Source organism: Equus caballus, chromosome 6 (genome assembly GCF_041296265.1).
Source record: "Equus caballus isolate H_3958 breed thoroughbred chromosome 6, TB-T2T, whole genome shotgun sequence".
Classification (NCBI taxonomy): Eukaryota; Metazoa; Chordata; class Mammalia; order Perissodactyla; family Equidae; genus Equus; species Equus caballus.
This window is the reverse complement of record NC_091689.1, coordinates 82,328,790-82,356,391: the sequence shown is the minus strand read 5'-3', so window position 1 is coordinate 82,356,391 and position 27,602 is coordinate 82,328,790. Positions and strand designations below refer to the sequence as shown.

Sequence of the window (27,602 nt, the reverse complement as noted above, 5' to 3'; positions counted from 1 at the left end):
CCTGTATAGCCCACTCAGACACACCGAGGCGAGCTCAGATGCGGCTGGGGAAACACGCCCAACCTCCCAGCCAGCGCCACCAGCTTCCCCGCAGCCGCCCCGCTGGCCTCCCGGCTCCTCGGCTTGGCCTCCGGTCCCTGCTCTGCAGCCAACAGCCCAGGCCACTGACCCCAGTCTCTGGGTCAGTGCATTTCAGGCAACAAGGTCGCTGACCCACTGTAGAGATAGGTCAAACCAAAGCACACAAAATAGCCCTTGGAGGAACGGGCTTTCTTGCTGGTGACAGCCTCGCTGAAGGAGACCCAGCCAGCATTCATGGCGTGGCATCCGTCGCGTGGCAGGAACCACAGAGCACAGTGAACGCTGGGTAAAACAGTTGCAGCAGAACTGAAATTCTGGGATCACATTTGCATCCCAGATAAAGTTCTTGAACATATTTGGCTATTGCTCCCTGTAGAGGTTTGTTTCACAGAAGGAGTGGTTCCGAAATGTGTTCTTTAAGACACTCTTTGGGGAAAAAGTGGATTTAAATTTAGCAATGTGGCATTACAGTCCTTGGAAATAAAATTAATTTTATCCTGTTGTTCTGACAAAGTCAGGGAAATGTACTATCTGAAGTGGCATAATTTTTTCCAAAACTTTTCTTCCCTTCGAAAGGGAAGATTTTAAGCGACGTTTCCCAAAGTATATTTGTTGGAACGGTGGTCCCATGAGATGCTCCATTTAAAAAACAAAACAGGAGGAGGAGGAAGGGGAAAAAAGAATTCCTGGGTCAAAGTGGCTTGGAAACCCTCCTTGCCTCTCTTAGCTTCATTATCATGTTGGCATATTAATGCCTCTTAAAAGAACTGCCACAAAGAAGCCTGTTTAACTTTGCTTAACACAATAATCCCCAAACAGATTAGACCATGGAACCCTTTTTTCAAGTAACACCCATTAAAGCCCATTGAGGTGAGAGCACCACGGAACCCACTTTAAGAAACACTGCCTTGGGGCCGGCCCCATGGCATAGTGGTTGGGTTGGCATGCTCCGCTTCAGCAACCTGGGGTTCGCGGGATCAGATCCTGGGTGCAGACCTACACACCACTCATCACGCCATGCTGTAGGGGCATCCCACATACAAAAGTGGAGGAAGGTTGGCACAGATGTTAGCTCAGGGACAATCTTCCTGATTGACAAGGGATGTTAGCTCAGGACCAATCTTCCTCACTAAAAATAAAGGAACACTGCCTTCACCCCTGGGGAGGGGAAGAGGGGCCATCATCCCCTGCTTTCTGCCAAATGGTTTTGGAATATTCATCATTTCTCTCAAATGACAAAGGACAAAATATTGTTTCTACTTTTAATTCATTTCGCCTACAATTCCTGTAACATTTGGTATCTGATAAAGACATTTTAAACAAAAAGATACATTCAAAATTGGGAACTAACAGTGAGCGAACTGTTCCACTCGCCAGCCACCTGTGCGTTTGAAGGGGCTGGTTCTGCTCTCCGGCTCCATAACCTCTGGAACGCCCTCCCAGGGCAGAGCCTGCTGGGCAGATCTTCAACCCACCACGCAGGCCGGCCCCTCTCCTCCCAGCTTGCCTACTGGGAAAAACCGAGCCGATCCTTTTTTGCAAACCCATGAAAAGTGGTGTCTAAAGAACGGACGGTGTCGGTGTTGAAAGCATTTGGGAGTTCTTTGATTTCCTCACAAAACTTCATTGTTGCTAAATCCGAAGATGAGCATGACAATATCTGCAAGTCTTTCAACCTCGCTGTTGTCTCTCCACGGCGTCCTTCATGCCAGCAGCGCGTCACAGGATGCGCTCCAACGTGCCTCACTTAGCTTCTAGCACGCTTCTGGGAGTGAACACGCATTTTCCCGAGAGAACTAAGGGGCTATGATGCATTTATAGTTTCTCTCTCCTCCCCACCCTGTGATCAAAGAAGAAATTTAAGGGAGGATGCTATTCATTCAAAAATATATTTCCTAAAATAGACATATATATATATACTTCCTAACGGCCCTCAATGTGCAATTAAAGAAAACAGCAAAAATCCCTATCCTAATGGGGCTGACGTGAGAGCAGATGGCTCAGCAGAGAAGTTTCCAGCTAATAGGGTGGATCTTATCATGAAAACCAGTCCGAGAAGGAGGCAAATCTCCCTTTAGCCAGGTTGTTGTTGTGCAAGGACGGGGTCCAAAGTCTGACGGCAAGAGGAGGGTTTACACAGACCATCACCTGCGAATGAAGAGCAGCTCTTGGGGCGAGGGAGTCCAGGCTGCCGGGGAGGAGAGAGACCCTGGCAGAGAAACGGAGCGGGGGTTGAAGCCACCAGCATGTCCCCCTGTGGAAACAGCAGAGGCCCAGCCTGAGGTTGCCTCCATGACAGCCCCCTGAAGCCTGGGGTGGCAGCTTAGCAAGAGGCGAGGTGGCTGTGCGAGGAACACAAGGGACAGTGAAGTGAAAACATTAGGGACCCTCCGGCGGCACCACGAGCGAGGCAGTAAAGTCGAGTTGCCACACGGCTCTGGAACCCTAACTCGATCCTTCGCTAAATACCTCCCGGGCCTCCAGCAAAGTCCAGTGTGTTCTGGGCCAGGGGAGGGTGGCAGCCAGGGACAGGGACAGTGTTCAAGAAGAAGCTGTCCCACTTGCTGGCCATCTGCGGATTCTTGGATGAGAAGAGCACCCGCCAGCAGTCACCAGGCCCAAGAGCTCGTGGGGCAGCGGTCAGCCCTCCCTCCCAGGGTGTGACAGCACTGCTGGGCGGCTCTCCCCTCCCAGGGCCCAGGTGCCATCATGCCTGGCTCACTCGCAGGTTGGAGCAGAGCACAGTCTTCAGTGGCTCTCCACCGAGGGCCAGGAGCCTGGGGTGTCCGAGTTCTCAGTGCTTCCTGACTCCCAGCTCTCATCACGGTGTCCTCACTCCCTGGGCCTCCTCGCTGTTCGTTCCTCAAGTACAGAGGCCAGCTCCTTTCTCAGGGTCTCATCACTTGCTGTTCCACTGCCCGGAGCGCTATCCCCTACGTATCTCTATTGATCTTTCTCATTCAGGTCTTTGCTCAATGTCACCTTCTCGGTGACACCTTCCCTGATGACCCCACATAAAATCTCAACCTTTCCCCACACTCTCCATGCACCCTCCCTGTTAGATAAAAATGAAGTCACACTGGAATAGGATGGGCCCCTAACCCAATAGGACCGGCGTCTTTCTAAGAAGAAAGAAAGTGGAGACAGAGGCACACAGGAAAACACCACAGGATGACAGAGATTGGAGTCCTATAAGCCAAGAAACACCCCAGAGTGCCAGCAGACCCCAAGAAGCAGGAAGAGGCAAGGAAGGGCCCCCAACACACTGTAGAGGGAGCGAGGCTCTGCCCACGCCTTGGTCTCGGACTTCGGGCCTCAAGAACTGTGAGAGAATACATTTCGGGTGTTTTCAGCCACCCAGCTTGTGTGACTTTGTTAGGACAGCCCAGGAAAACCAATCCACCATCCAATATCATCTATTTTTAAATAACATATGTGGTTTATCATCGGTCTCACCTCACAAGAACGCCAGCAGCACAGGGCAATGATCTCCATCTGTTTTCTTCACATCTGTGCTCTCAGTGCCTACTGCAGTGCCTGGCACATGATAAGTGTTTATAATATTGGTGGAATGAACGAATTAATGAATGAATGAAACCTGTCACGCCTCCACACCCAGTGAAGACTAGCACCCGGCTGCTGATCTGCCTCTCCCTCCCCACTCCAGAGCACCTTCCATGAAGGATGGTAACCCCACCAGCACCCTCCCCTTCCATGCAGTTCCAGTCCCCTGCCGCTCCACCCTGCCTGAGCCACCTGCACCCTACCCCTGAAATTTGATGTCACCTGGAACTGTCCCATCTGGGCTGACGTTGGGGCTGGACCCAGGATCTGGCTATGTTGGGTGCAGACATCTCCCAGAGAAGCTGTTGGCATCCAAGAAGTGAGAACAATGAGGACTGGCCCAGTGGCACAGCAGTTAAGTTTGCACGTTCCGCTTTGATGGCCCAGGGTTCACCAGTTTGGATGCCAGGTGTGGACATGGCACCACTTGTCAAACCATGTTGTGGCAGGCGTCCCACATAGAAACTAGAGGAAGATGGGCATGGATGTTAGCTCAGGGCCAGTCTTCCCCAGCAAAAAAGGACAGTTGGCAGCAGATGTTAGCCCCAGGCTAATCTTCCTGAAAAAAAAAAAAGAAGTGAGAACAATGGTAGTCAAGAAGAACCCAAGGCCTGTGCCCAGGGAGCAGCATCCTCCCGCAGCGCTGAGGGTGGAAGATGAGCTGGGTGGAGAACAGGAGCGGGACGGGAAGCAGAGCTGGAGGGAGCCAGGGGCAAACAGCTCCAGACAGAGGCCGCGAAGCCCAGGCTCCCCTTGTTGGGTGAGCAAATGAGCGTGGTAGAGGGCGGCCAGCTTCGAGGAGCAGGGCCCGGCCTGAGATTCCTCTCCATCCTCCTCTCCCAGGGCCCTCTGTAGAACTCGACCCTCCATTCACTCAACACATATTTACCGAGCACCCTACTATGTGCTGGGCATATGATAGTCCCTGGGGGAGCACGGGAGACACACACAGTCACGGGCCTGCCCTCACGGAGCTCCCAGGGGACTAGTCATGTAACTAAAACATGAAGGGGGCCTCGCAGGAGCAATCCCAGGCTGCTGTGGGAAGGCCTGACAGGGGCCCCAGTTAGTCTGGAGGAGGTCAGGAAAGGCTTCCCCGAGGAAGGGACCCCCCCAGACCTGAAGGAGAAGGGGCCAGCCAGGCAATGGGAGAAGAGGCAGGAACAGCTTTCCAAAGGCCCAGAGGACACAATGGAGAATGGCGAGAGACGATGCATGAGAGGGAGCAGAGACCCTAGAGGCAACAGCTTGGGGACCGTGTTTGGACTCTATCCTTTGAGCAATGAGAAGCCATGCTAGGGAAGGGGGAGACATTAAACAGGAAAGTGGCTCAACAGCATATTTTTTTTTAAAGACCACTCTGGTGACTGGAGAATGGGCGGGCTGAGAAGCACTGATGGACATGGGGGACCACATGAGAGGTGACGGAGCCAGGTGAGAGGTGATGGAGCCAGGCGAGAGGTGAGGATGGTGGCCAGGGGGATGGAGCAAAGCTTCCTATATTTGATGCTGGACTGGCTGTGGAGGGGAAGGAGAGGGAGGAATTGAGGACAGCTGCTAGGGAGGAGGTGGTACCACACACCGAGAGCCAGCACATGCCAGGAGTGAAGATGATGCGCTTGGAACAAGGCTGCCCTTGCCGAGAGCCTCCGTGCTCTGGCCCGGCCTTCCTCCCCGACACACCACTCCCTCCCGCTCCCTAGGGTCCTGCGGCCTAGCCTGCTTTCAGCCTGCAAGCCGTGCCAATCACATTCTGGGGCAGGGCCTTTTCACCTCTTGTCTCTCTGGCAGGAACACCGTGCCCCAGCCCTTGGGTTGGCTGGATCCTCCTCCCAGGTCAAGTCTCGACTCATGCCACCTCCTCAGGGAAGATTTCCCTGACCACCTCCACCTAAAGGAGCCCCACAGGTCCCCATCCCCTTGCTCTGCTGTATTTTCTTCTTAGCACAATCACTATTTGCAGTTACCTTGTGTATTTGTTCACACATCCATCAAATGTCCCTTCCCACCAGAACGGAGGCTCTGGAGACAGGGACATCTCTGCCCTGTTTACCACGTGCACCCTGCACCTGGAGCAGTGGGTGCTCAGTAAATCAGCATAGATCGGACCAACAGGTTACTGCAGCGCCCAGGAGCCAGGTTAGGCTGGGGCTGCAGATTCCAGAGCCTGGCACAGGGATGGCCATTTCAGCTCCAGGAGGGGGGCACCCAGAGCCAGAGGGCATGTGAGCACTCGGGAAAGAAAGAGGAGATGCTGGCTCAGGACCCTCAGAGAGACGTGAGACAGGGACGAGCTGGGAGCCGGATCCAGCCAGGCAGGGGCTCTGGAGTCCAGGCTCCTGAGTCCACATCATCTCCGGAGTTTCCTGAAGTGGGTATTATCCTCATCCCATTTCACTAAGGAGGGAGAGGATTTCGGTCACCCAGCGAGGGGCAGCCCCAGCATGTGGACTCAGCATTGTCCTGGAACTCAGGGTCTCAGCCTCTCCTCTCCTCCTCACCAGCTTCTGTCGCAGAGGGGCAACCTGTGAGGAGGGGGGCCGGCAGCGGCAGGAGGGGCCAGGAGACCTGAAAAGCAGGTGGGAGCAACCAGCCAGGGGCTGGAGATTCTGACCGCTCCCGCAGAGGGAAGCCAGGTTGGAGAGGGGCGAGGGGCGAGCAGAGCTGAGGACAGGGACAGGACGGGTCGTGGAGAAGATTGGCCGCAAAATGAAGTGAGACGGGGGTGGGGGGGGGGGTGGTAACTGGAGGAGCCCCGCAGGCAGAGGAGGGCTATTTTAAGGTGGAAGAAACCCGAGTGTGGTTTTGAAGTTGGAGCCAGCAGAGAAGGAGCGATTTAAGAGGCGTTAAGAAACCCAAGAGGAGGAGGACACTCAGCGCCCCAGGAGTGCGAGAGTGCGAGGGTGCCGAGGGGAGAGCGCATCCTTAGGGCGGGGACGCAGGGAAAGCCCCTGGCTCCAGAGGAAGTGCTGGTCCAGGTCTGGGGACAGAAGTGCCGGCGCCTCTGTTCTGTGGGAAGTCAGAGGCGAGCGCATCGGAGCAGAGTGCAGGGGAGGGTCGGGGTTTGAGCGCAGGGATGGTTTGCATCACTCAGCATTAGGAGAGAGAGCTGGCGGGAGCGGGCGTGGGCGTGGCGAGGGTCCAGCAGGGCTGGGGGCCAGTCTTGGTGCCACCGGTCTGCCCAGGGCTGGGATGTTCCTCCGGAGCACGCAGCAGCCCGGGTGCAGGTTCCAAGAACAGAGAGTTGCAGCCATCAAGGGCTGAGGTGCCACCAGGAGGGCTCGGAGGAGGAGGGCAATCGGGCAGTGGGCAGGGGCGAGGCTGAAGTAACACACCCCGGACTCTAACTGGGGGAGGGGAGTGGGGGCCGGAAGGGGCTCAGGGACAAGGAGGGAGCAGAGACGGATGAGCTCAAGGGACCATCATGAAAATGTTTGAGAACAGAGGGTGTGGCCAGAGAGCACAGCAGTATCTGAAGCAGGGGTTTTAGAGACTGGTAGTTCTGAGCCCTGTCAAGGTAGACAGGCAGACAGACAGACAGACGACTCGGAGGGTAGGGGGGTGGCTGAAGTCTAAGTCTGCTGAGCTTAGAAGGGAAGCCAGTAGCTGGGGAGTGGGATGTGTGCGTTCCTTTGTGCCTGCTTGTTTGGGTATTTATTGTTTCATTTTGTAGCCTAGCTGTGACGTGTGTGTGGGTGAAGCACTCACACAGGACAAGGGAGCGTGCGACAGAAAATAAACCCATCCCTACACACACACACACACACACACACACACAGCCCAGAGGGAAGCCTGTCCCCACCAGCCTCTGTTTGGGGTTCCTTTCTTCCTCTCCCCCTGAGGCAGAGCTCCCCCGCCCCCAAGCCTCTGGCTGCAGGCCTCTTCCCAGGCCTCAGAACTGCTGGGGGTGTGGAACCTCCTGGACACCCCTCAGTCCTGAAACCCTTTCTTCACTCCCCGGCTTCCCCCCCCTCCCCACCCCCGCCCTGCCTGTAAGCGGTGGCCTCCTGCAGGGTTGCATGCAGCAGGTCACCCCACCCCAACCTGAGCCATTCCCACAGCTCCATCTTCTGCCTCTAGCAACATCATGGCCCAGACCTCTCTGCTGAGCCCCAGGCCCATATGCTAATCGTCCACCTGACAGCGCCCCGTGGATGTCCCTGCTGTGCTTCAAACTCAACACACAAGAACTGGGCTCATCACCTGCCCCCTGCCTGTGGCCCCCCATCTGCAGCAGCCATGACCCCGGCATCTGTTCACCCCAGGGCTGAAACAGGACTAGATTTGGTGAGGAAACATGCCCCTCCCTTGGGCCCTGTGGTTTGGGGTGTCTTGACACCCCCCCACTCTGAGTAGAGCATGTGACTGAGGCCTAGAACATTCCACACTGACAGCATAGTGATTCAGGGTTAGCAGAGTCCAACAGGCCCAGTCACAGCTGCTCCCAGGGTTTGGCCTGAGTGACCTGGGAGATGCCCCCCTCTTTCCTGATAGATTTGAACCTGAGAGGCCCTGATGCCAATACTGAGCCTCCCCTGGCGTCTGAAAGTGAAAATATGCACACTTACCGTGTATTCGCCCTGTGCCAGGTGCTCCATACCAGTGAACCTCACGTCATCCTAACAAAAACTGCACTAGCTAGGCCCTGCTTTTCCCCCTTTAAAGAGAAGGGAATGGAGCCACAGAGAGTTAAGCACTTTGCGTGAGTCACACAGCTAGTGAATATGGTGCCAGCACTCAAATCCAGCGGTGCGATTCCAAGTCCTTGCTCGACCACTAGGCCACCCTGCAGAGGCTGACACAGGTGAGCAGACCAGGCCATGGAAGGGAGGGATGCAAGGCCTGCTCGCATCGACTGAGACCCGAGTCCCTGAGCCCGGAGACAGCCCTAGGCTTTCCAGGCACATGTTTGGGTTACACGTTTGTTTGAGTTTCCAGTAAATTCAGACCAAAAATGTCCTAACTGGTAACACATCACCTGGGTGGGCGGCAGGCGTCCCCACTCCCTCAGTGACCCCGCCCTGGCCCCTGGCCTCCCCCCCCCAGACTAGTCACCAAAGCCCGAATCCCGGATATCCCTTGGACCTGTCCCCTTCCTCTCCATCCTTGTCGGGGCCCCTAGCATTTTTGCCAGTTATTGACCACAGCCTCCTTGCTGTCTATCTACCTCCGTCCTGCTCCCACCCCCAGATGTACCCCCCCAGGTCCCTAAGGTCCGGATCCCACCAAGCCACTTCCCCGGCTTGAAACCCTGCAGGCACCTGGCTGCCCCCAGGGTAAATTCTACTCCTCCCCAGGTGTCCCCCGCTCTGGTCTCCTCTCCCTTCACACCCCTGCTTCCAGAGCAGCCTGGCCCCACCCCCTCTGCACCTCTGCCCAGAATGTCCTTCTCCCACTCGGACGCCGCCTCTTCTACTAGCCCGTCCCCCTCTGCACTTGGCTCTGTCGATGCTGGGCTCCTCCGACTGTCGACTTCAACTCAGTGTTCTGAGCAGCTCTTCCCTAGACTGTGAGCTCCCGGGGGCAGAGACTCTGTCTCAGTCACCTCCTCATGCCCAGCTCCCAGAGCATGCCTGGCACACAGCAGTCACCCAGTAAACACTCACAGAAAAGATGAACAAAGGAGGAGTTCCCAGGAACAGGGTGGGAGGCTCTAATCCTCTCCTCTGGGGACGGTCAGAGTCAGGGAAAATAATAACAAGGTCACATGGTAATTACAGCGTAGGAAGCCTTTTATCTACAGTCAAGCACGTTACCTATTTGATCCTTACAGTGACATCATTGCCTCCACTTTATGGACGAAGAGATTGAGGTTCAGGAAGGTTTACAATCTAGAATTAAGTGCACACGATGACAAAATTCACTCCATTTCAAACTCCCCCCCTCGGGGCTCAGGCTGGACTCCTGTCTGACCCCAATATTCCCACTGGATGAAGTGGTGCTGCTGCGCACGTTGGCCACAGGGGGGCAGCCGAGTGCCGGCGTGAGAGTCACCGTCGGCCTCACCTCCTACCACCCTTAGGAAAATTTGGATCCGGGAGTGAAGGGGAATAGCCGCCACTGAGGAGAGACCAGGGTAGAGGGGCATGGCTGGGCTGCTACTTCAGTATCTGCCAGACACAGTTCAAACTGGAGTGGGGGTGGAGAGTCAGGAGCTGGAAACATAGACTGTATACCTAAGCTTGCATGACCAGCCACAGGAAGTGCTGGGGCATTGCTGGGGCACCCAAGACCTCCAAATGGGTGACATGACCCACAGCCCTCAGCAGGGACAGTCAGACCACAACCGCCCTGCACCAGAGACAAGACATGTTCATGTCCCCCGAGGCCCGGTGGGCCGGGGGCAAGGCCAGCGTCTGCTGCACCGAGCATCCAGGGTGTGTGGCCACTTCAGTGCCCAGGACACACAGCAGTCCCCCAGGGGCTTTCATTCCTGAAGCACGGACCTCCCGGACCCACACCCATGAGTACTTCAGGAGGCTGAGTGGAGCAGGTGACAGGCAGCAGCCGAGTGCAAGGGTCCCAGGTGGGAGGTCATGCCACAGTCCGGGTTTCTCCCAGTCTGTCATCCGCACCGCGTGGATCAAAGGCAGCAGGAGTTCCCATGGCAGCAGGCTGGAGGGAGAGCTGTCTAGGGGACAGACCACGCAAGGCTCAGGAATCTGTAAGAGATCGCCACCCCCATCTTTGCTGGAAAGGGAGCTGTGCCATGTGGAAGCCAAGGAATAAACTGGATAAATCCCCAACAGCCTTTTCCAGCTGAGGGTGAAACTCAGGGGCTGGAGGAAATTTAGGCAAGATCTCCACCCACTGTCGTCCCAGCCTTTCCCCCACGGATGCTGCAGGCTGACAGAGCTTGCTGAGGAGCCAGATGCCCAGCCTCATCCCCCAGCTCTCAGCCCTGCACCCATTCCCCCACCTCTCCCTCCAGCTGGAGCCTGAGAGATGGGCTAACAGCAGCACCCATCTTTTTCTAAATTTTCTAAATTCTTCTTCTTCCCACTCAGTCTGACAGCCTTGACCAGGGTCAGAGTTCCATAGCAAGCATCTCCGCATCTTCCCCAGGAACATCGAGGTCCCCAGCGCACGCCACACTCGGCTCTCCAAACACAGAGCCAAAGGGACAGCAAAGGCAGGAAGTTGGATAAAGAAAGCCTTTGCCTCGCCCCAGCCCTGCCTTGGTGTGAGAAGAAACCATGATACTGGGGCCACAGCTCCTGCCACCACCAAACCTCTCTGTGCCCCTGCCACCACCCGCATTTGATCTCAAAGGCCAATCTAAAGTCATTGCCCTTGCCTCTGATCCTTCTTCTCTGACCGCGGGGCTTTTTCTCCATAGATGTACATTCCAGCTGACCCCCCCGAGCCCACCCCCACCCTCAGGCTCAGGCCAGGAAAGCTGAGCCCGGCTGGCTGGGGGCTGCTGCCGACCTCTGGAAGACTGTCCCCAGCAGCAAGAAGGGATCTAAAAGGGCCAGTGGAGAATCAGGGACAGGAGGGAGGCAGGACACAGGGGTTTGGGTTCCAGTCTCAGAAACCATGCGCCAAATGTGTGCGTAAAGATTCATTCCTTTGGGGAGGGAAAGGCCATATTTTGCATCAGCATCTCAAAGAGGGGGAAAGGGAGCCAGACGGAGCAAGAAGGGCAACCCAAAGGAGGCCTTCTCACTCAGGGATGCCGCCCCCAACCCCTGAGCTCGGGATCAGGAACCCCGGGGTGACTTCCAGCTCTATGTGTCACTTGAGAAGGTCACTTCCTTCTCTCAGAGCTTCCCCATTTGTAAAATGAAGGGTTCCTGGTGGACATGGGGACTCCTCGGCCCCAGCTGGGGAAGGAGAGGAGAGCACAGGGAGAGCGGATGGAAAAGCAGCAGAATGTACGCGGCCACGGGGTAGATGACCCCAGATACCATAGAGAGAGGGAGTTCCCACCCCTCCCGCAGGACACGGCAAAGGAGGTGAGGAATGTCCCCAGGCCCAGCCCATGGCCCTTGTGCCAAGAGCAGTCACACACAGACACACACACACACACACACACACACACATACCCTCACCGCCCTGGACAGCCCTGTCTCCAAGGCGGGGGTGCGGCGTCCCGGAGGTGAGAAGTCCACGGCTCAGCGGGGCCAGGATGGCACGGCTGCCAGGATTAGCACCAAATCCTGGGCTGCTCCGCACGAGGATCACCCGTCGTCAGCTTCACAGCTGCTCAGCTTCAGCCGCCCGCCCGTTGGCCCCCCACCCCTCACCGGCCCCTCCTCACCTGTGCCGGCTCCCTTCTCAGCGGGGAGCTGGGCCCCTGCCTCTGCCCCTGGCAAGCAGGGAGGGGCTGCTGCATAGGAGGGACAAGGAGGGTCAGAGCCACCCCCAGCAACCAGCCCCACTCACAGAAACCTCCCAGGAGCCTCTAGGTATGACGCTGGACAGAGGAGAAGGACAGTCAAGGCTTCCCCCCACAACCCCGGCTCTGCCTGAGGTGGCCTTGGCCTGGAATTACCTTGTCTTAGGCCACCCAGGCCCTTCCTCCAGATGGTTCCTGTCCTGGGAGAGGCAGAGGCAGGAGGGCCAGATGGAGCCCCCACAGCCAGGAATCCTCAGCCCCAGCTTCCTGGAGCAACGAGCTCCTGAGGCCCCCCAGCTGTTGGGAACCTTGCCATCTACACCCCACCCCCCAAACACACACACACACACACACACACACACACACACACACACACACACGCCGACAAAGCTCCTTGCTCTGGGCCACAGCCCTCTTCATAGCCTGAGCAGGGGCTAAAGGAGGGGGTCGCAGCACAGCAACCCATCGCCCAGGGTCATCCAGACCCCTGGCTCCGGTCTAAAACACTACCGCACTCCCATCCCCGCCTCAAGGGGGGCCGCAGGACAGAATCTTAAACCCCTTCCAGGGGCGAGGCTTCACGAAGGAAAGGACGGGGGGGAAGCAGAAGCCGAAGGTCTGGGGTGTCCGTCTCTGTGGCCCTGTGTGTCCTCAGCCTCTGGGTGGAACGGGCCACGGGGTGGGGTCGTGGAACCAGGGGGGCTGGAACTGCGGGTCGCGGCGCGGGGGGTGGGGAAGAGAGCCCCAGAGCACCCCTCCTCTTTGACCCGCCTGCCTCCCCTCTCCCAGTGACACCGTGACCGGCTCTTCTCGAAAAAGGACAGGCTGGAGGCGCCGCTGCGGGAGAACCGAAGGCCGAGGAGGGAAAGGCAGACTCCGCACACCTGCGGGAGCCGCCGCCCCGAGCCGGGCCAGAGTCGCCGCGCTGAGCCCCTGGGTCGGGCGGCTCCGGCCCTGTGCCCGCCCCCGCCGCGGCCGCCTCTCACCTGCGCGGGCGCGGCCTGGGGAGGCCGGGGCGGGGGCCTCGCTCCGCAGCAGCCGTCGGGGCTCCCGGCGGCCGGGCGCCTACGAGTCGTCGTCGCCCCCGCTGGCGCCGCCGGGCTCAGCCTCGCGGGACGCGCGCCGCTCGCGGGTGTGCAGCGCGGCTAGGCCCTGCGCGCGGAGCAGGAGGCCGCCGCCCAGGAACAGGACCCCGCAGAGCACGAGCAGCGACAGCACGCCCAGCACCGCCGCCTGCAAGGCGCGCGGCCCCTCGGGGGGCTCCGGTGGCGCCCCCGACTGGTTGCAGCAGGAGCTCAGCCAGGCGGCTTGGGCCCCGGCGTCCGCCTGCGAGCCGTTCATGCTCCGGCGCCGGCTGCCCAGATGTGCGCGGGACCGCCAGATGTGCCGGAGCCCGGGCCAGCAGCGGGCGGGCGGCGGATCGAGGAGGGACCCGAGAGGCGGGTCCCAGGCGCCCTAGGCCCCCACCCCTCGCGCAGAGGGCTCAGGCTCTTCCAAGACAAAGGGCTCCTCCAGGGTGGACTACGGGGCGGGGCCGGGGTATCCCTTCTCCTCCCAAAGGCGCACACACCCGCGCATGCAAATCCGGCCCGTGCACCCAGCCAGCCAAACCCAGCACTCTGCCCCTTTCCTGGCAAAGGAAGTCAAGGGGTAGCACCTCCCTCAGAGCCCTGAAAAGATCTGCCAGGCCCCACCCCGGGTGCTGGCAGAGGTGCTGCCCCGGACTGAGCAGGACCCAGGACAAGCAAGGGCCATCCCCATTCCTGGGCTTTCTGCCTGCGCCAAAGTTCAACACTGCGAGGTGGCCCAGGCGGCCACTGGAGCAGGAGGCAAATGGGGAGGCTCCTGACCTGAGCCATGCCCTCCTTCCTCATCCATCATACCCTTCAGAAGCCTCCACTGACTGCACAGCAGGGAGATGGAGGTGCGGGGGATTTCACCACCGACCCCCACACCCTTGCTCAGGCCCCAGAGGTCAAGGAGAGTTACAGAGCAGTGGGAGAGCACAGATTTGAGTGCCCAAGACTCCTGAGAAAATCACTGCCCTACCTCTGGGAATCACAATGCCAAAAGGGCTGGAGATGTTGCTGAGCTGTCCACCAAGGGGAGCTCGCTAACAGCCGGATGTCCCATAGCGAAGCCAGGTCGGGAAAGTGGAGCAGATCTGGCTGCAGAAAAGCAGAAAGTCTGGGGAAGCTGGGACGGAGGGAAGACTTCCCAGCACAGGTCTCCTGACAACTCCTGTAGCAACCTTGAGCTCTCTTTAAACACAAAGTCACTGCCAGCAAACACCTGTATCAGCCTCCCTCTCAGAAGGGATCAGCTGATGGCCAGCTAGCAGGAAAGGAAGGTCCCTCCGCAGGCCAGGTGGGGATCACACACCATCAAGGACTTGCTGGGAATGGGCCTTTCCCCTCCCACAACCCCTGAGAACTCCGGAGTTCTTCAATTCCCCAACACCCCCAAGACCAAGGGCAGGACATCATAAAACCCGTCACGAAATGCCACTTGGCCTACAATGGGAAAAATGTGCAAACACTTCCTGGCCATCCTGGCTACCTACCTGCTCCAGGACCACGGGCAAGACGCCATTCCACCACCCTACCGTCATTTCTCCCTCTGCACCCCTCCCTACACACAGTGCACTGAGTCTGGTTAGAACTGGCCCAGATGTAGCCAAAAGGCATTACAAAATATGGAATAAATCAATGAAAAGCACACAACGGAGTTCACTGATTGTGAGCATGCTTGTGTAGGAATGAGTGTGAGTTACCGAAGCAATGTCCTCAGAACCAGCAAGCTAGCCCAGCCTGGCAGAAGTGTCACCGGACACCAGTCTCAAACTGGCCAATCTCCCGAGAGAGAAACCCCAAATCGAATGAGCTTTCTGATACACCTGGCGGCCTTTGTGTGCCCTATGAAGACAGAGAAGATATTCTTTGGGGCTGTCATGAAGCAAGACCAGATAATATAAAGGCCAGGGATGTCACAGCTTCCTTAGGAAGGGAGGAGAAACAGCACAGTCATATCCAAAAGCAACAGATCCTGATTCATGGGACTGACCACGGCCACACCTGGGTGGGTGACACTTGCTTATGTGAAAGTCCAACAAAGTACAACATCAGTCGGTTTTCATCTGTCTTTAATCCCATCTAGGCATTCCCTTCACCTTGGAAGAATGCCCTCAACACACACCTGTGTCCTCACAGGTCTGCCAGAAAGTGTGGACATTTCAGGGTACAACACAAGCCAAGGGAGAGACGGCTTGACCCAAACTCACATTCTCAGCTTTATTCACCACCCTAGCAGATGGCTCTTCTGTACAGTGGAGAAGGAAGCAGGACCCCACAGGGCTGTGGGGAGACAGTGGAGGCCAGACTTGACCATCAGCAAAGGTTAAGAGAATGACCAGATACTGGTGACCACAAAACAAGGAAGCCAGGGGTGGCCATTCCAATCTCATCAAGGACCTGGAGCAGGTTCCAGAGCCCCAAGGGCCTAACAGTACGATCCCTAGAAGCCAAGGTCTGCGAGCCATCAAGGAGCACCCAAGGCCCCCGAGAGGCCTAGAGGGCAAGGGTGTCTTTGATGAGCCTGCGCATGGTGGTGGTCACCGAGGTGCCCAGGGCGTCGGTGATCTGGAAGGAGATCTTGTAGAGGTAGGGCTGCACGTCCCGCAAGCCAGTGTCGAACACGTTGTCCACCTCGGACTGCGTGGGCATCTTGGGCAGGTACTCGTGCCGGTTCATCACCTCCACGATGCTGATGATCTTCTCGCAGAGCTTCTCTCCCACCTTCTCCCGGCAGATCTGCCGCTCCTGCTCCGTGGCCAGGGCGACCACGTGCACCTTGACCGTCCACACTTCCCAGGGGATGCACTCGTCTGAGAAGGGCCAGCGGGACTTCTTCTTCTGATAGAATTCCAAGGACATCTGCCCCAGCCCGTCGCCACCGGAGCTGCGCAGCGCATCCTGGGGAAGGAGGGGCAGCGGGTGAGCAGGCCAAGACCTCTGCGGAGGTCCCCCCTGTGAGGGCCAGCTTCCTGCGCCCCAGGGAGCCAGGCTGTATTAGTCCTTCAGAGAGGGGAAGGAAATGAGACCCAGAGAGGGTAAAGGACTTGTGTGGAGTGACACAGCAAACTGCCAGCCTAAAATTGAGTGGTTCAGGCAAACCAACAAAACGTCTCCTTGCCCAACTCCTCCAGCTTTGGTCAGAATTGAGGTTTTCTAACACTTATCCTGGGCCAAGCACTTTACACACACAATCTCACTCGCTCCTCTCAACAACTCTATGAGGCAGGCATATTACCTCCATTTTATTGAGGGAAAATGAGGCTCAGAGGCACTGGCCTGTGACTTGTGGCACAGTAACTTGCCAAAAGTCACAGATCAGTGACTGGCTGCGTCAGGGTTTGAATCCAGACTGGCCGGTTTCAAAACCCTTGATCTTCACCTTTACATGAAGGGCCCTGCTTCTGCTTCCACAACCCCACTCTTTGGCCCCCATCCTTCCAAACATTCTCCAAAATCAGCTTCTCTCCAGCCTCTCCTCCCCAGGTAAACCCTATCTACCTTCTCCACTGCCGGGAAGCACAAGCCTTCTACTTCATTCACTTGATGACAACCTAAACTCACAGTCCCCAAAGAAAAGCAGGAGAGGGCACTCTAAAGCCCAGCGGTCCTTGATTAGAAGGAAGGAAGCCAAGGAACAGAAAGGGGAAGGGAAAGGAAGGACAGACCAGCCCGGGCTGCTTCCTCTCCTCCTCTGAGAAGCAAAGGGGACCATTTGGTCCAATAATTCTGCCTTTCCCCCTCATGGCGGGGGAGGGGGCCCACCCTCCTCCTCCTCCTCCTCCTCCTCCTCAGGCAGCCGGGACCCTGAACACCTATCCATCTGAGCTGGGACTAACCCAGAGGGTGAGAATGCTGCCCTCAAGTCCTGAACTGCCCATCAGGGAATAAGTCTCTCCTTCACCAACAAACCAAGGTCGGGTGACTTTGACTGACAGTAACAAGGGCTAACACTTCGACAATGATTCATTTAATCCTCACAGTGCATACACCCTAGAGGTGGGTACGATTAGCACTCCAACTTTATATACAGGGAAACTGACGCCCAGAGGAGCAGAGTCACTTGCCCAAAGTCACACACTTGCTGGGTGGCAGAGCCTGGCTCCAGGGCCCATCCTCTCAACACTGCTCCTCCGGCCTCTCACAGGCATCTGGAGCACAGAGCCTAAGACCGGCGGCCTCCCATGAAGGGGACGGGGAAACTCTTACAAATTCCTGGGCTCGGGGGGGCCTGGGGGGGGGGTCCACCCCCTGCAATGATCACACAGGGCCCGGCAGTGCAGGGGCTCTCCGAACATTTGTGGAATGAAAATCAGACAGACCACCCTACTCCTCTGACTCCAGAGAAGGTACCTTAAAGAAAAATTCCCTTTGTGACTTTAAAATGTAAAAAACACCCACTGGTTGAAACAGTGAAACACAGCAACACTGAATGAAGACAAAATTAAAAACCACACCCCCATGCCCACCGAGGTGACCAACATCGGCAGGCTGGTGTGTCCCTCCCACCTGTCCCCACGCCCACACAGGCACATACAAACACAGGTCACGCTGCCCAAAGGGCCGCTCCACTTGGATGGCGATGGCCTGAGCCCAGCTATCCTCCCTTGGGCGTTCCACATGGGAAAGGCCCAGACTGACAAGGCAAAGTGGAAGCGGAAGCCGAGAAAAAATGTCAGCAGAAAGAGCTGTGGAGTCAGAGAGAAGGTGAAGGCCACGGAGGCAATGATCACCCTAGGGACCTGACCACCAATGCTACGAGGGCTTCCTGTTCTCATTCGCTGGGTAGCTTTTCAAGCCCCCCACCTCACCCCTGCCACACACACAAGCCCCCCAGAGGAGCTCAGAACACACCTGTTCCTTAGAACCTGAAAGAGCCCGACAGGCACACCCAGGAAGGGTTAGCTGGTCACAGCAGGCACAGTGGAAGGGCAGTCGCGGCCCGCGCGGTCCGCCCGCCGAGCCACACTCCTACCTTGAATTCCCCGACAACCTTGCGCAGGGCGCGGTCCAGCTCCTCGGAGGAGACGCGCACGTAGGTGAAGTCGATGAAGTCACAGTCGACATCCTGGGTGCCCACGGTGCCGATGGAGTAGGTGCCCTCCTTCTTGTAGTGGAACTTGCCCGTGCTGCGGTGCAGCAGCACCGTGTGCAGCACAGCCAGCATGGCCTCCTCCACCTGCCGCCCTTCCACTGACACCTCCAGCACCTCCGAGCGGCAGTTCATCCTGCAGCCGGCAGCCCCCGAAGGTGGGGGATCGGAGGAGAGACGGGGAGCTTCACCCGACAGGGGTTGCCCTGCAAGAGGGATGAGGTCTGAAGGCTGCCAGCTTCTGCACGACCTGCATGTCACCTGCTCACTTCTGTCCAGGCCCAGCCCAGCCACTGCCTCTACAGCCCTCCTCTACATGGCACAGCACAGACCATCAGAGAAGCTCACACTCCCGGGATCTGAGATGGGGGAGCTTCCAAGTTACCACTCCAAACAACCGGCCAGGGTTCACGATGGTCTGCAGTGCAGTTCAAGCCAATGCTGACCGGCAACACCTGCCTGGCTCGGGCCGTCCAAAGGCAAGCCCAGCACCTGCCCTTGAGAAGCTGCCGCGATGGAGGGGAGACGGGGACTAAACGCCACCACAGTGGCAAGACTAAAAAGCGGGAGCGAGAAGAAAAGGAAGACTGGAGTCTGGTTTCCTGGGACCTTGAATGACCAGGTCAAGGCAATGGCCTCTGTCCTGAGGACAGTGAAGACTCAATGCATCATTGTGCCAAGACCAAATCTGTGATCAAGAAGTGAACTCTGGCTGACAAGCGATGAACAGCTCCTCACTATTCTGGGGTCACGAACTGCTCTGAGAAGCCACGGAAAGCTAAGAAGACTGGGCTTTCTAACCTGACTCACACTCACACACTCACACACACACACACACACAGACACACGACACCTCCCCTATTTCCAGGGCCAGCCACAGACTAGGGGAAAAACTTGCCAATTTAAGGCAGAAAGGCTGGGCAAGGACTCCAGATAGAGGCGACTACAGTAATGGCAGTTACAGAGGCAGCACATGGGATGTGGGGAGTGAAGAGCAGAGTGTGGGGGTTTTCTTGTCCAAAAGTCCTGGGTTGGAATCCCAGCTCTCCCATATCTTGCTCTGTGACCCTAAGCAAATCACTCAACCTGAGTCTGTTTTCTTATCTGTAAATTTCGACTGTGGTGAGGATTACATAAAATGACACATGAAAAACAGTAGAATAGTGGTCAAGAGCAGTGACTCTAAAGCCAGACAGCCTGGGCTGGAACCCCAGCTCTGCCACTTACTCACTGTGTGATCCTGGGCAAGCTGCTTAACTCCTATGTGCTCAATTTCCCCAATTAATAAAAAGGGGACATTAATAGCGAACTTGAAAAGATTGTCTCGGAGACCGGATGAGTTAGCATCCATAAAGCACCTAAAGCCATACCTGGCAAGTGGTAAACAGCAAGCTTAGCTGCTGTAACTCATTATCATATTGTTATTGCTGAGATGACGCAAGGCCACATGCCGGCACTGGTGGCAGGGGTGGGAAGGAAAGAACAGACCTGAGAACCAGAGCTCGGGAGGTAACTGAACACGAGCCCAGAGCGAGAGCGACTGTCCAGTTTCTCAGCCGAAAGTGTTCAGCTCACACATGTCCCCTGACGGGGCACTCACTACCTCTCACAGCAGACCGTTCCGGCTCGAGTCAGCTTTGTCCAGTTGCTCCTTCTGTTGAAGGAAGCTGGCTCGTAGTACTTCAAACCACTGGTCTCTGTTTTGCTATCAGGAGCCTCTATCCCGACTGCTCAGACATCCAGCCAGCCTGGCCCCTCACCTGCCAGGTCTACCTGTCCTAGAGTCATCTTTTCACGGGGCTGTCTTGTCTTTCCCAGTAGGCAGACTTCTTTGAGGGCAGGGACTGTATGCTATTCATCACTGGAAACTCAGTATCTGGAACGTAGTACAAAGTAACTGCTCACTTCATCATGACCCAGGAATTCCAGGGCCTTCCAAGCCTTGCTGGGTTGGTTTCTCCTATACTCTCAGTTCCACCATGGACTGGGCTCTCTGGGTCATTTCTGCCCTCTAGACTAACTCCATCCAGCAGTTTCCCATCTAGAGACTCCCAGCTCTGATCCAGCTCCCCTTTCTTCCACAACTGCCCCCTCTTGTGTCCCCCACACACCTTCAAACAGGACACACCTCGCCTCGTTTTGGCCCCAAGCCCAGGCTCTCCACTCATTCTCAGTGCTATTCCAGGCTCCACTCCTCCGGGAAGTCAGTACCACCCAACCCCAGCCTCCTTCCCACAGCAGCCACCTTCGGTCTGGGATGAGCTTGTCGGTCCCCTCACCCCCACTCCTGCCTCCGCCCCCGGTGAGCTGGGCAGTTCTCCAGAAGAGGGCCTGGGAAGTCTCGTCCCTCTGGTCTCCCCAAGGCGCCGGTCTGCAGAGCACAGGGACAGGGGCCGAGCGATGCCTTCTCAGAGCCAGGCCAGCGCCCTGGACACCCCCATCCCCAACTTACGCGTAAAGGCTGGAGCTCGGATCCCTCAGGCTCGGACCATGCCCTCCGTCCTCCTCACGCCCCGGTACGCCCTCCGCAGGTACGCCCCAACCTCCGCGCAGGCGACTGAGCGCAAGAGATGGACTAAAAGTAAACACAGAGCGGTAGCTATTCGGCCCGACATCAAGAGACTCCGGCGGGACGCAGGAAGGACTTCCCGCCCGGCTCCCGTTTCTCCCACAGCCACGACCCGCGCACCGCCACGGTCCAGGGACGGTCTCGGGGGCGGCGCCCCGCGCGGAGCCAGCCTGGGCTCCGGGTTCGAGGCGCGCCCTCCCTCCCGCCGGCCCGGGAGCGCCCGCGCCGCACAGGAGACGGGGGCACACAAGGAGAACGTTCCCCTACCTCCCGAGCCTGCGTCCGCACGCCCCGCAACTACCCTCCCCGCCGGCGCCAGACCACCGCGGCGCGAGGCAGCACCGGCACCGGAACCCCGCGCCCCGCCTCTGAGAGCCGGCGGGTTCCACCTGCTCACCGGCCTCCGGCGGGGGCGCGGCCAAGCTCGGCCGAGCCCTGACACCACGGCAGCAGCCCGGGCCGCTTGACATTCACACACGTGGATAAGTAGAGTCACATGATGCTCTAGGATTTTCAAGCTACCTTTTTCTTGATATCTCTCGGATTTTAAGATCTGACGGAGAGAAGTATTCCCCCCCCCCATTTGGACGAGTCCATTCCCTCTCACCACCGAGCATGTTGTTGTATTTCGGCTGGAACAACTCACTTCCGCCATAGAGACGAGAGGGAAGGAGAGGCCTGATGGGCTCTGTGCTGCCTCCCCAGGCTGAGAGGAGTCATCGGCAGCGAGCCGGCCCCTGGGACAGAATCGTGGACTCCAACTCTGGGCTCAGAGGCCTGGAAGGGGCACCGATCCCCCAAGAAGAAGGGCATGCTATTTGGAGATGGATCCAGGCCAGTGTGCTGCATGACGCTGAGTGGATGGCAAAACTTTAGTTTGTCCAATATGCTTAATAGACAGGATTCCTGCAAAGATGATGGAGGAGGGGGCTTGACCTTACTCTGTATCTTCACACAGGAGCATTGCTTGGCGCTCTACCATGACGGATCTGGTGACAGTTCTTGTAAGACTTGTAATTCTGCCACTGCCTATGTGTCCTTCTTGATGTAATTCATCCTTTCTGATTTCTTCATCTGTAAACAGGGAGCTGTTGTGAGGATCAAAAGAGGTAATTCATATGGAAAACCCTTGTGGACTAAGTGGTATACAAGTCTGAGTGCATTTTAGTGCTGTGTAACTTCCTGGGCGCACGTTTGGTTCTCCACGTAGATTGTAAGTCCAGGGCAAACGGGTTCATCAGTTGCTCCGTTAATACCCATAGAGCCTGGCATGCCCCCAACCCCAACAGGAGGCACTCTTGAGGTGTTTACTTGGGGATGAAGATCTCATTTTCCTGCCATACACTTTCTCTCCCAAAATAATAGTAGTTAACATTTATCGAGTGACATAGAAAGGACATTGTTCTAAGTGCTTTATATATATCAATTAATTTCAGCCTGATACCAATCACTCCTACAAGGAAGATAAAGGAATTGATGCTGGGAGAGGTTAAGTGACTTGCCCAAGGTCACTCAGTAAGTGCTGGAGCCTGGGGTTCAAATGCAGGATTCCTTACCACGGCAGAAGTTCTCTTTCTGGACCCTCCAGCCTGACCGTCCCAATGCGCTGCCATTGTCCAGTACTCCCCTCCCAGCACCTGCTCTCTTGCCTTGATTAGCAGCATTTGCTGCCTTGCTACTATGGCCACTTTCAAGCTACAGGACATCACTGAATGCAGAGTCCAGAATGAATGAAGGATGACACTTTGATCATCAGAGGGACAATCGGCTCTCGGGTACCATCTGGCTCCAGCACATCACCATCACCTACCCACCCTTTAGCTTTCTCTCTCCCATCCAGCTCTTCCAAACCCCCCTATACAACCCCTTCTTCCAACTGGCCTCACCTCCACTGTTCTCCATCTCTCCTTCCTCCCCGTAGTTCTGCCCTTCTGCAGCCTTGATCTCTGGTCTGTCGCTTTCCCAGATGTGGGCACCTCTCCCCAGGTAGCCGCGGAGTACCCCCAAGGCCTGGGGAAGGAGAAAGCTGCCTGCCTTACACACCAGCAGCCTCTTCTGTAGCCTGGACTTAACTGGGACATAATCTCAGAAGAAAACATCCAGAGGGGAGAGTCTGTGAGGAGCTGAAGGGCAGGGAGCAAGGGGGATCAGAACCAGCCCTGGGGAGGGGGAGGAACCAGAGCCCAACTCCCAGAGTCTGCCAGGGGGCGAGAGGAGTGACTGATGTCCCTATCCCGACACACTGGGTCTCAGCGCCCTCCACTGCTACTCTCCTGACATCATCATCATTGCTACTACCAGTCACTGGGCCTTACTGGGCACCGTGCCAGCACTGCACATGCGCTATTGTGTTGATTTCTCCAGCTACCTTTGAAGGGAAATATAATTTCCCCCCAATTTACAGATGATGAAACTGAGGCTCAGTGATCTGTAGTGACTTGCTGTGATGGCTAATTTTGTGTCAACTTAACTGTGCCGCAGGATGCCCAGACATTTGGTCAAGCCCTGTCTTGGGTGTTCTGTGGGGGTGTCTCTGGATGAGATTAACATTGGAACCCTTAGACTGAGGAGAACAGATGGTCCTCCCCAGTGAGGGTGGGCCCCATTCAATCAGTTGAAGGCCCGAATAGAGCAAAAGATCTGACATTCCCTCAAGTAACAGCAAGTGCTCCTGCCTGACTGCGTTCAAGTTGGGACATGGGTTTTCTCCCACCTTCAGACTCAAACTGAAGAATCTGTTTTTGGGTCTCAAGCCTGGCACATTTGGAACTACTTGGATGGAAACTACACCATTGGCTTTCCTGGGTCTCCAGCTTGCTGACTGCAGATTTTGAGACTCATCAGCCTCCATAACCACGTGAGCCAATTCTTCCTAATAAGTCTCTTTCAATGTATACACATCCTGTTGGTTCTGTTTCTCCAGAGAACCTGATGACTACAACGCCACACAGCTACTCTCTTCACTCCCCCAGCCTTTTTACCCACTCTCGTCCCTACTCCAAAGCTCGCCCTCTCCATGGAGGCTCTCCTGCCTGAGAGGGAGGCTGACCCCTCACCTCTCCCATCTCAGGCCCAGATGCTGGCCAGTCCTTGCCTCCTCTTACCTCTCTGAGTCCTCACAGAGTGGTGCTCATTGCACCTCAGACCCTGAGTTCCATGCCCATCCCGGTGGTCCTGTCAGGGAGAGAGGGTCTTGGCCAAAAGCGTGAGACTGTGTGGAATGAATTCTCTCAGCCTATGCCACTTCCCCGATGATCAAGATGTAATCATTCATTCATTCATTCATTCATTCAGGCCACATGTAAGTAACTGTCCACGTACCCGGCCTGTGGCATACCAAGGTGGACAAGTCACAAGACTCGGAGGAGTCTTGGCTCCTCCAGAGCCTCATGGGGGAGACGGCCCAGGAGATACACCTGGGCCAGAAAACACGACAGATTGTGTGGGAAAGGGCAGCAGGTTTTGCAGAAGCCAGAGAGGGCCAGGATGGAGGCCACTGCTGTCATCCCAGAGAGAGGCCTGGGCCTGGAATAGAAAGTGACACACTCAGAGTGCAGAGGAGTCCCAGGCCCTGCTCCCAGCAGGTTGGGAGGTGACTGGGCACCACAAAGCAAAGTGAGACGGCGGCAGAGACACAGGAGAGCGCGTGAGGAGCTGGGCGGGAAGCAGGTAGTGATTCCAGGAAGAAGTGGGACTGGGGGGAGTTCTTCTGGGGAGGTTTCCTGGGGAAGCGGAAGGAAAAGAGCTCAGGGGAGAGGTCCTACAGAGGGCTGTGGGTGGAAACAGAGGGTTCTGAGGGAGGAGAGGCAAGGACAGAGAGCAGACTTCTCAGTGAGAGCCCAGGCCAAGGCCAGCCAGGCAGACAGGCTACCGGCTGAGGCCCTCCCAGCCACGCCTGCAGCGCAGGCCTGTGGAGGGACATCAAAGGCCAACCCAAGACTTGGGAGTAGGCAGCTGGCTTTGCAATGGTGAGTGTGGTCTCAGATGGCCCCACCCCATCCTAGTGTGTGCCCCAGGAGAGCTGAGCCCTGAGGCTGGCCCTGCAGGCCACCCCCAGCCTCTCCAGAGCTGACCCCGGTGGCGGCGTCACAGGGAGTGACTCAAGCCAGAGCAACAACAATGAGTGGGACTGACGTCAGGCTGGGGGCTCCTGACGGTCTTCAGCCTGGCTGGGGAGCCAGCTCCCTGCCTGCTGACCCTCCAGCCTGGCCAGGCCGCAGGGGTGAGGAGGACCAGCTGTCGCCTTCTGACATCTGCCCCCTGGGATCCTGGGCAGGGGCTCCTTCGCCTCCCACCCTTTCTGGGTTGTCACTCCCAGCCCCCCTCCTCTGAGGCAGAGGAAATGGCTGGGCGGACGAGAGAGTGGCAGAGAGCGTGAGAAAGAGGCGCCTCCCAGCCCCAGCCTCATCAGGCAGCCTCTAGACCTGGGCCAGGCGGGAGGTGGCGCGCCTGTGCCTATTCTCCTGGGGGATGTGGGAATCTGTCCTTGCGTGGTACGGAGGGTGCTGTCTCTTTCTCCAGGAAGGTCCATAGGTTTGTCTCTCTGACCAAGCTGGAGTGAGCGTGGGGCTTTATGTCTGTGTCTGACCCTCAGGGGTAAGGAGGTCGTCTCTCCTTCCTGCAAGGTCTGCGCATCTGCTCCTCTGGGACACGTGTGTGCATCTGTTGTTTGGGGCAGAGGATTCAGTGTGACTGTCCTTATCGAAGGAGAGGGCTGTTCACCCACCCTAGTTGGGGGGACTCCCCACCGACCCCTGGGGGCTGCTCTTGTGTCCTGGTTTCTTGTAGGTCTACCTTCAACATATTCCAGTTACCTGGGAGGGGACCCAGGACTCCTGCTTGGTCTCGCCCAAGGCTGGGCTCCCCGGATGGGGGCCCCTTGCTCTGATGTGCCCAGATCAGGGCAGTGATGGTCAGCACGCCACCGGCCTGGCTTGCAGCTGGGCACTGCTCCCTGCTAACGCAGCATGTACCAGCACAGGGCCCCCCCGCACTCCCCTCCCGTCCCAGCTGCCACCCCCAGCCCCCGCGGCCGTGCCAGGCTTGATTTATGGTCCTGAGTAGGAGCTGGACAGTGCCAGCTCCTGGTTCAGACCTTGAAGGAGACCTCAAGTGCCCCCCACCTCGCCTGGCAGGGTCAGGGCCCAGCAGGCAGCGAAGAGGAGCCAGGGTGGTGAGGAGGATGACTGGAGCATGAGCCTAGGCGTGGGGGGCAGGAGGCAGAAGCCAAGGCCAGAGCCTCCACGGCCCCATAGCCCTCGGGCCAGCTCTAAGTCCAGCTGGGGCCCCTGGAATGAGCTTCCTGTCCTCAGATGTCCCTGCTCTGTGGGGAAGGAGGTATCGGGGGTGGAGAGGGGTTTTCCTCGGCCTTGCACGAACTCCTTCCAGTCCTCACCACAGGGGGCTGGAGTTTCAAAGTCCCACAATCCAGCCTAGGCCTTACCCAAGTGCCCGCAGAAGCCGGAGCCTGGAGCAGGGGTGGAGGCCGAGCTTTGGGGCTGGGTTCTGGCTGCTCCAGGGTAGACAGAGCAGCTGCCAGCAGAGCTGTGGGGCTACAGGGCCAGGCCCAGACAGGGCTGGACGGTGGATAGACAGAGGCTGACCCCTTCAGCCTCATCTTCTGAGGTGGCCCTGGGGTCTCTGCTGCAGGCAGGGTCTTGAGGGGGCCGGGGCTAGTCCAGAGTTAAGCTAAGACTCCCCAGGAATCCCCAGGGCCAGCTCTTACGTGAGGGGGACCCAGTTGTCCCTCAACCAGGACATGCCCAACACAGCTACCTCATGAAAGGACGTCACTAGCAATCCGCTGACTGTCGGGCCACCACACAGCAGCCTCCCACCTCTGACAGGCTCCCCTCTGCAGCCAGAGAGCCAGCTACCACACAGCCGGGATGCTGGACGCTCAGAGACAACCGCGTGGCACCGTACAGCTCAAATACAGAGTGATTGCCTGCGACCTTCAGAAGCTTCTTGGCCTCCTTGAGGCCAGCCCTCGCCATCTCCCTTCTTAAGGCCCAAGCCCAGGTGTGGGACAGCTTCCTCCATCCCTGGCCCCGGGGAAGAGCCATCAGGCACAGACCCCTGGGGTGTCGAGCCTCTACTCAGACCCTAGACCTCAGAGCCACCTCTCCTCAGTCACAGTGGCACCTCAGGGCTGGGGAGGGGGCCAGGGCCTCTGGGCACGGGGCCTAGCGTGGGTGGGGTGGGGGGAGACAGAGAGGCAGCCTTCCTGGGTCTCCATATGAGGACAAACAGCAGGCTTTGAGGCCTCGGAAAATCCCGCCCGGGATTCCAGGCTCTGCCGGCGTCACTGCCTTTTGACTATTGTCCCCGTCGGAAACGGGCCCTGCCCCCGGCCAGCAGGGACAGAGCGACCATTGTGAGGCCCCACCGGGCTCAATGCCCCCTTGTTCGCCCTCCTGGCCCCTAGCAGGACTCGGAGGCCAGTTCTTCCAGTTGCTCAGTGGAAAGAAGGGGCCTGGCCTGGGGCTGCAGCCCTTGGGTGGGGCAGGGCGGGGCAGGGCGGGGCTGGAGAAATTAGCCCCCCAACCCTGCACCCCAGTCACCAGAGTCCTGGAAAGGAGGAAAGGAGCCACCATCCATGGAGCTGCTTCTATTTACAAGGCCTGGGCAGGGAGACCTAGTGGTTAAGTAGTTGGACACACCCAGCTCAGCAGCGGAGAAGCCAAGTGACCTTGGGAAAGTCATTTCCTTTCTCTGAAATGAATTCTCCTCTTGAGTAAAAACAACAGCTATTCTTTATTAGATGCTTGCTATGTGCCCGGCATTGTCTGGAACACTTTGTATGCATTCATTCACATAATCATTATAGCAACTTTATGAAATAGGTACAATTATTTTCCCCATTTGTGGAGGAAGATGCCAAGG

At 57.3% G+C, this 27,602-nt stretch overlaps 2 protein-coding genes across 14 annotated transcripts; both read right to left on the bottom strand.

Moving 5' to 3' along the window:
- Window positions 1-1,329: 1,329 nt before the first annotated feature.
- Window positions 1,330-13,782, bottom strand: SMIM41 (small integral membrane protein 41). Of its 10 annotated transcripts, none has more exons than XM_070270251.1 (5): window positions 12,973-13,457; window positions 3,868-4,204; window positions 3,538-3,618; window positions 2,230-2,335; window positions 1,330-1,921 (listed from the first exon to the last, which is right to left on the bottom strand). In XM_070270251.1, the coding sequence occupies exon 1, from the start codon at window positions 13,325-13,327 to the stop codon at window positions 13,052-13,054; it is 276 nt and encodes a 91-aa protein (XP_070126352.1). In that variant the 5' UTR covers window positions 13,328-13,457; the 3' UTR covers window positions 1,330-1,921; window positions 2,230-2,335; window positions 3,538-3,618; window positions 3,868-4,204; window positions 12,973-13,051. The 10 variants fall into 10 exon arrangements, with proteins under 10 accessions (XP_070126352.1, XP_070126349.1, XP_070126351.1 ...); XM_070270254.1 differs by having other exon boundaries at window positions 1,685-1,921; window positions 2,230-2,290; XM_070270248.1 differs by having other exon boundaries at window positions 1,330-2,335.
- Window positions 13,783-15,111: 1,329 nt separating this feature from the next.
- Window positions 15,112-21,361, bottom strand: ATG101 (autophagy related 101). 4 transcript variants are annotated; one of them, XM_023643601.2, is made up of 5 exons: window positions 20,985-21,087; window positions 20,394-20,723; window positions 19,909-20,024; window positions 18,032-18,354; window positions 15,112-15,957 (listed from the first exon to the last, which is right to left on the bottom strand). In XM_023643601.2, the coding sequence occupies exons 3-5, from the start codon at window positions 19,934-19,936 to the stop codon at window positions 15,553-15,555; spliced, it is 756 nt and encodes a 251-aa protein (XP_023499369.1). In that variant the 5' UTR covers window positions 19,937-20,024; window positions 20,394-20,723; window positions 20,985-21,087; the 3' UTR covers window positions 15,112-15,552. The 4 variants fall into 4 exon arrangements, with proteins under 4 accessions (XP_023499369.1, XP_023499368.1, XP_070126348.1 ...); XM_023643600.2 differs by having other exon boundaries at window positions 20,601-20,723; XM_070270247.1 differs by lacking the exons at window positions 19,909-20,024; window positions 20,985-21,087 and adding an exon at window positions 21,115-21,361 and having other exon boundaries at window positions 20,601-20,723.
- Between the last annotated feature and the right edge of the window lie 6,241 nt (window positions 21,362-27,602).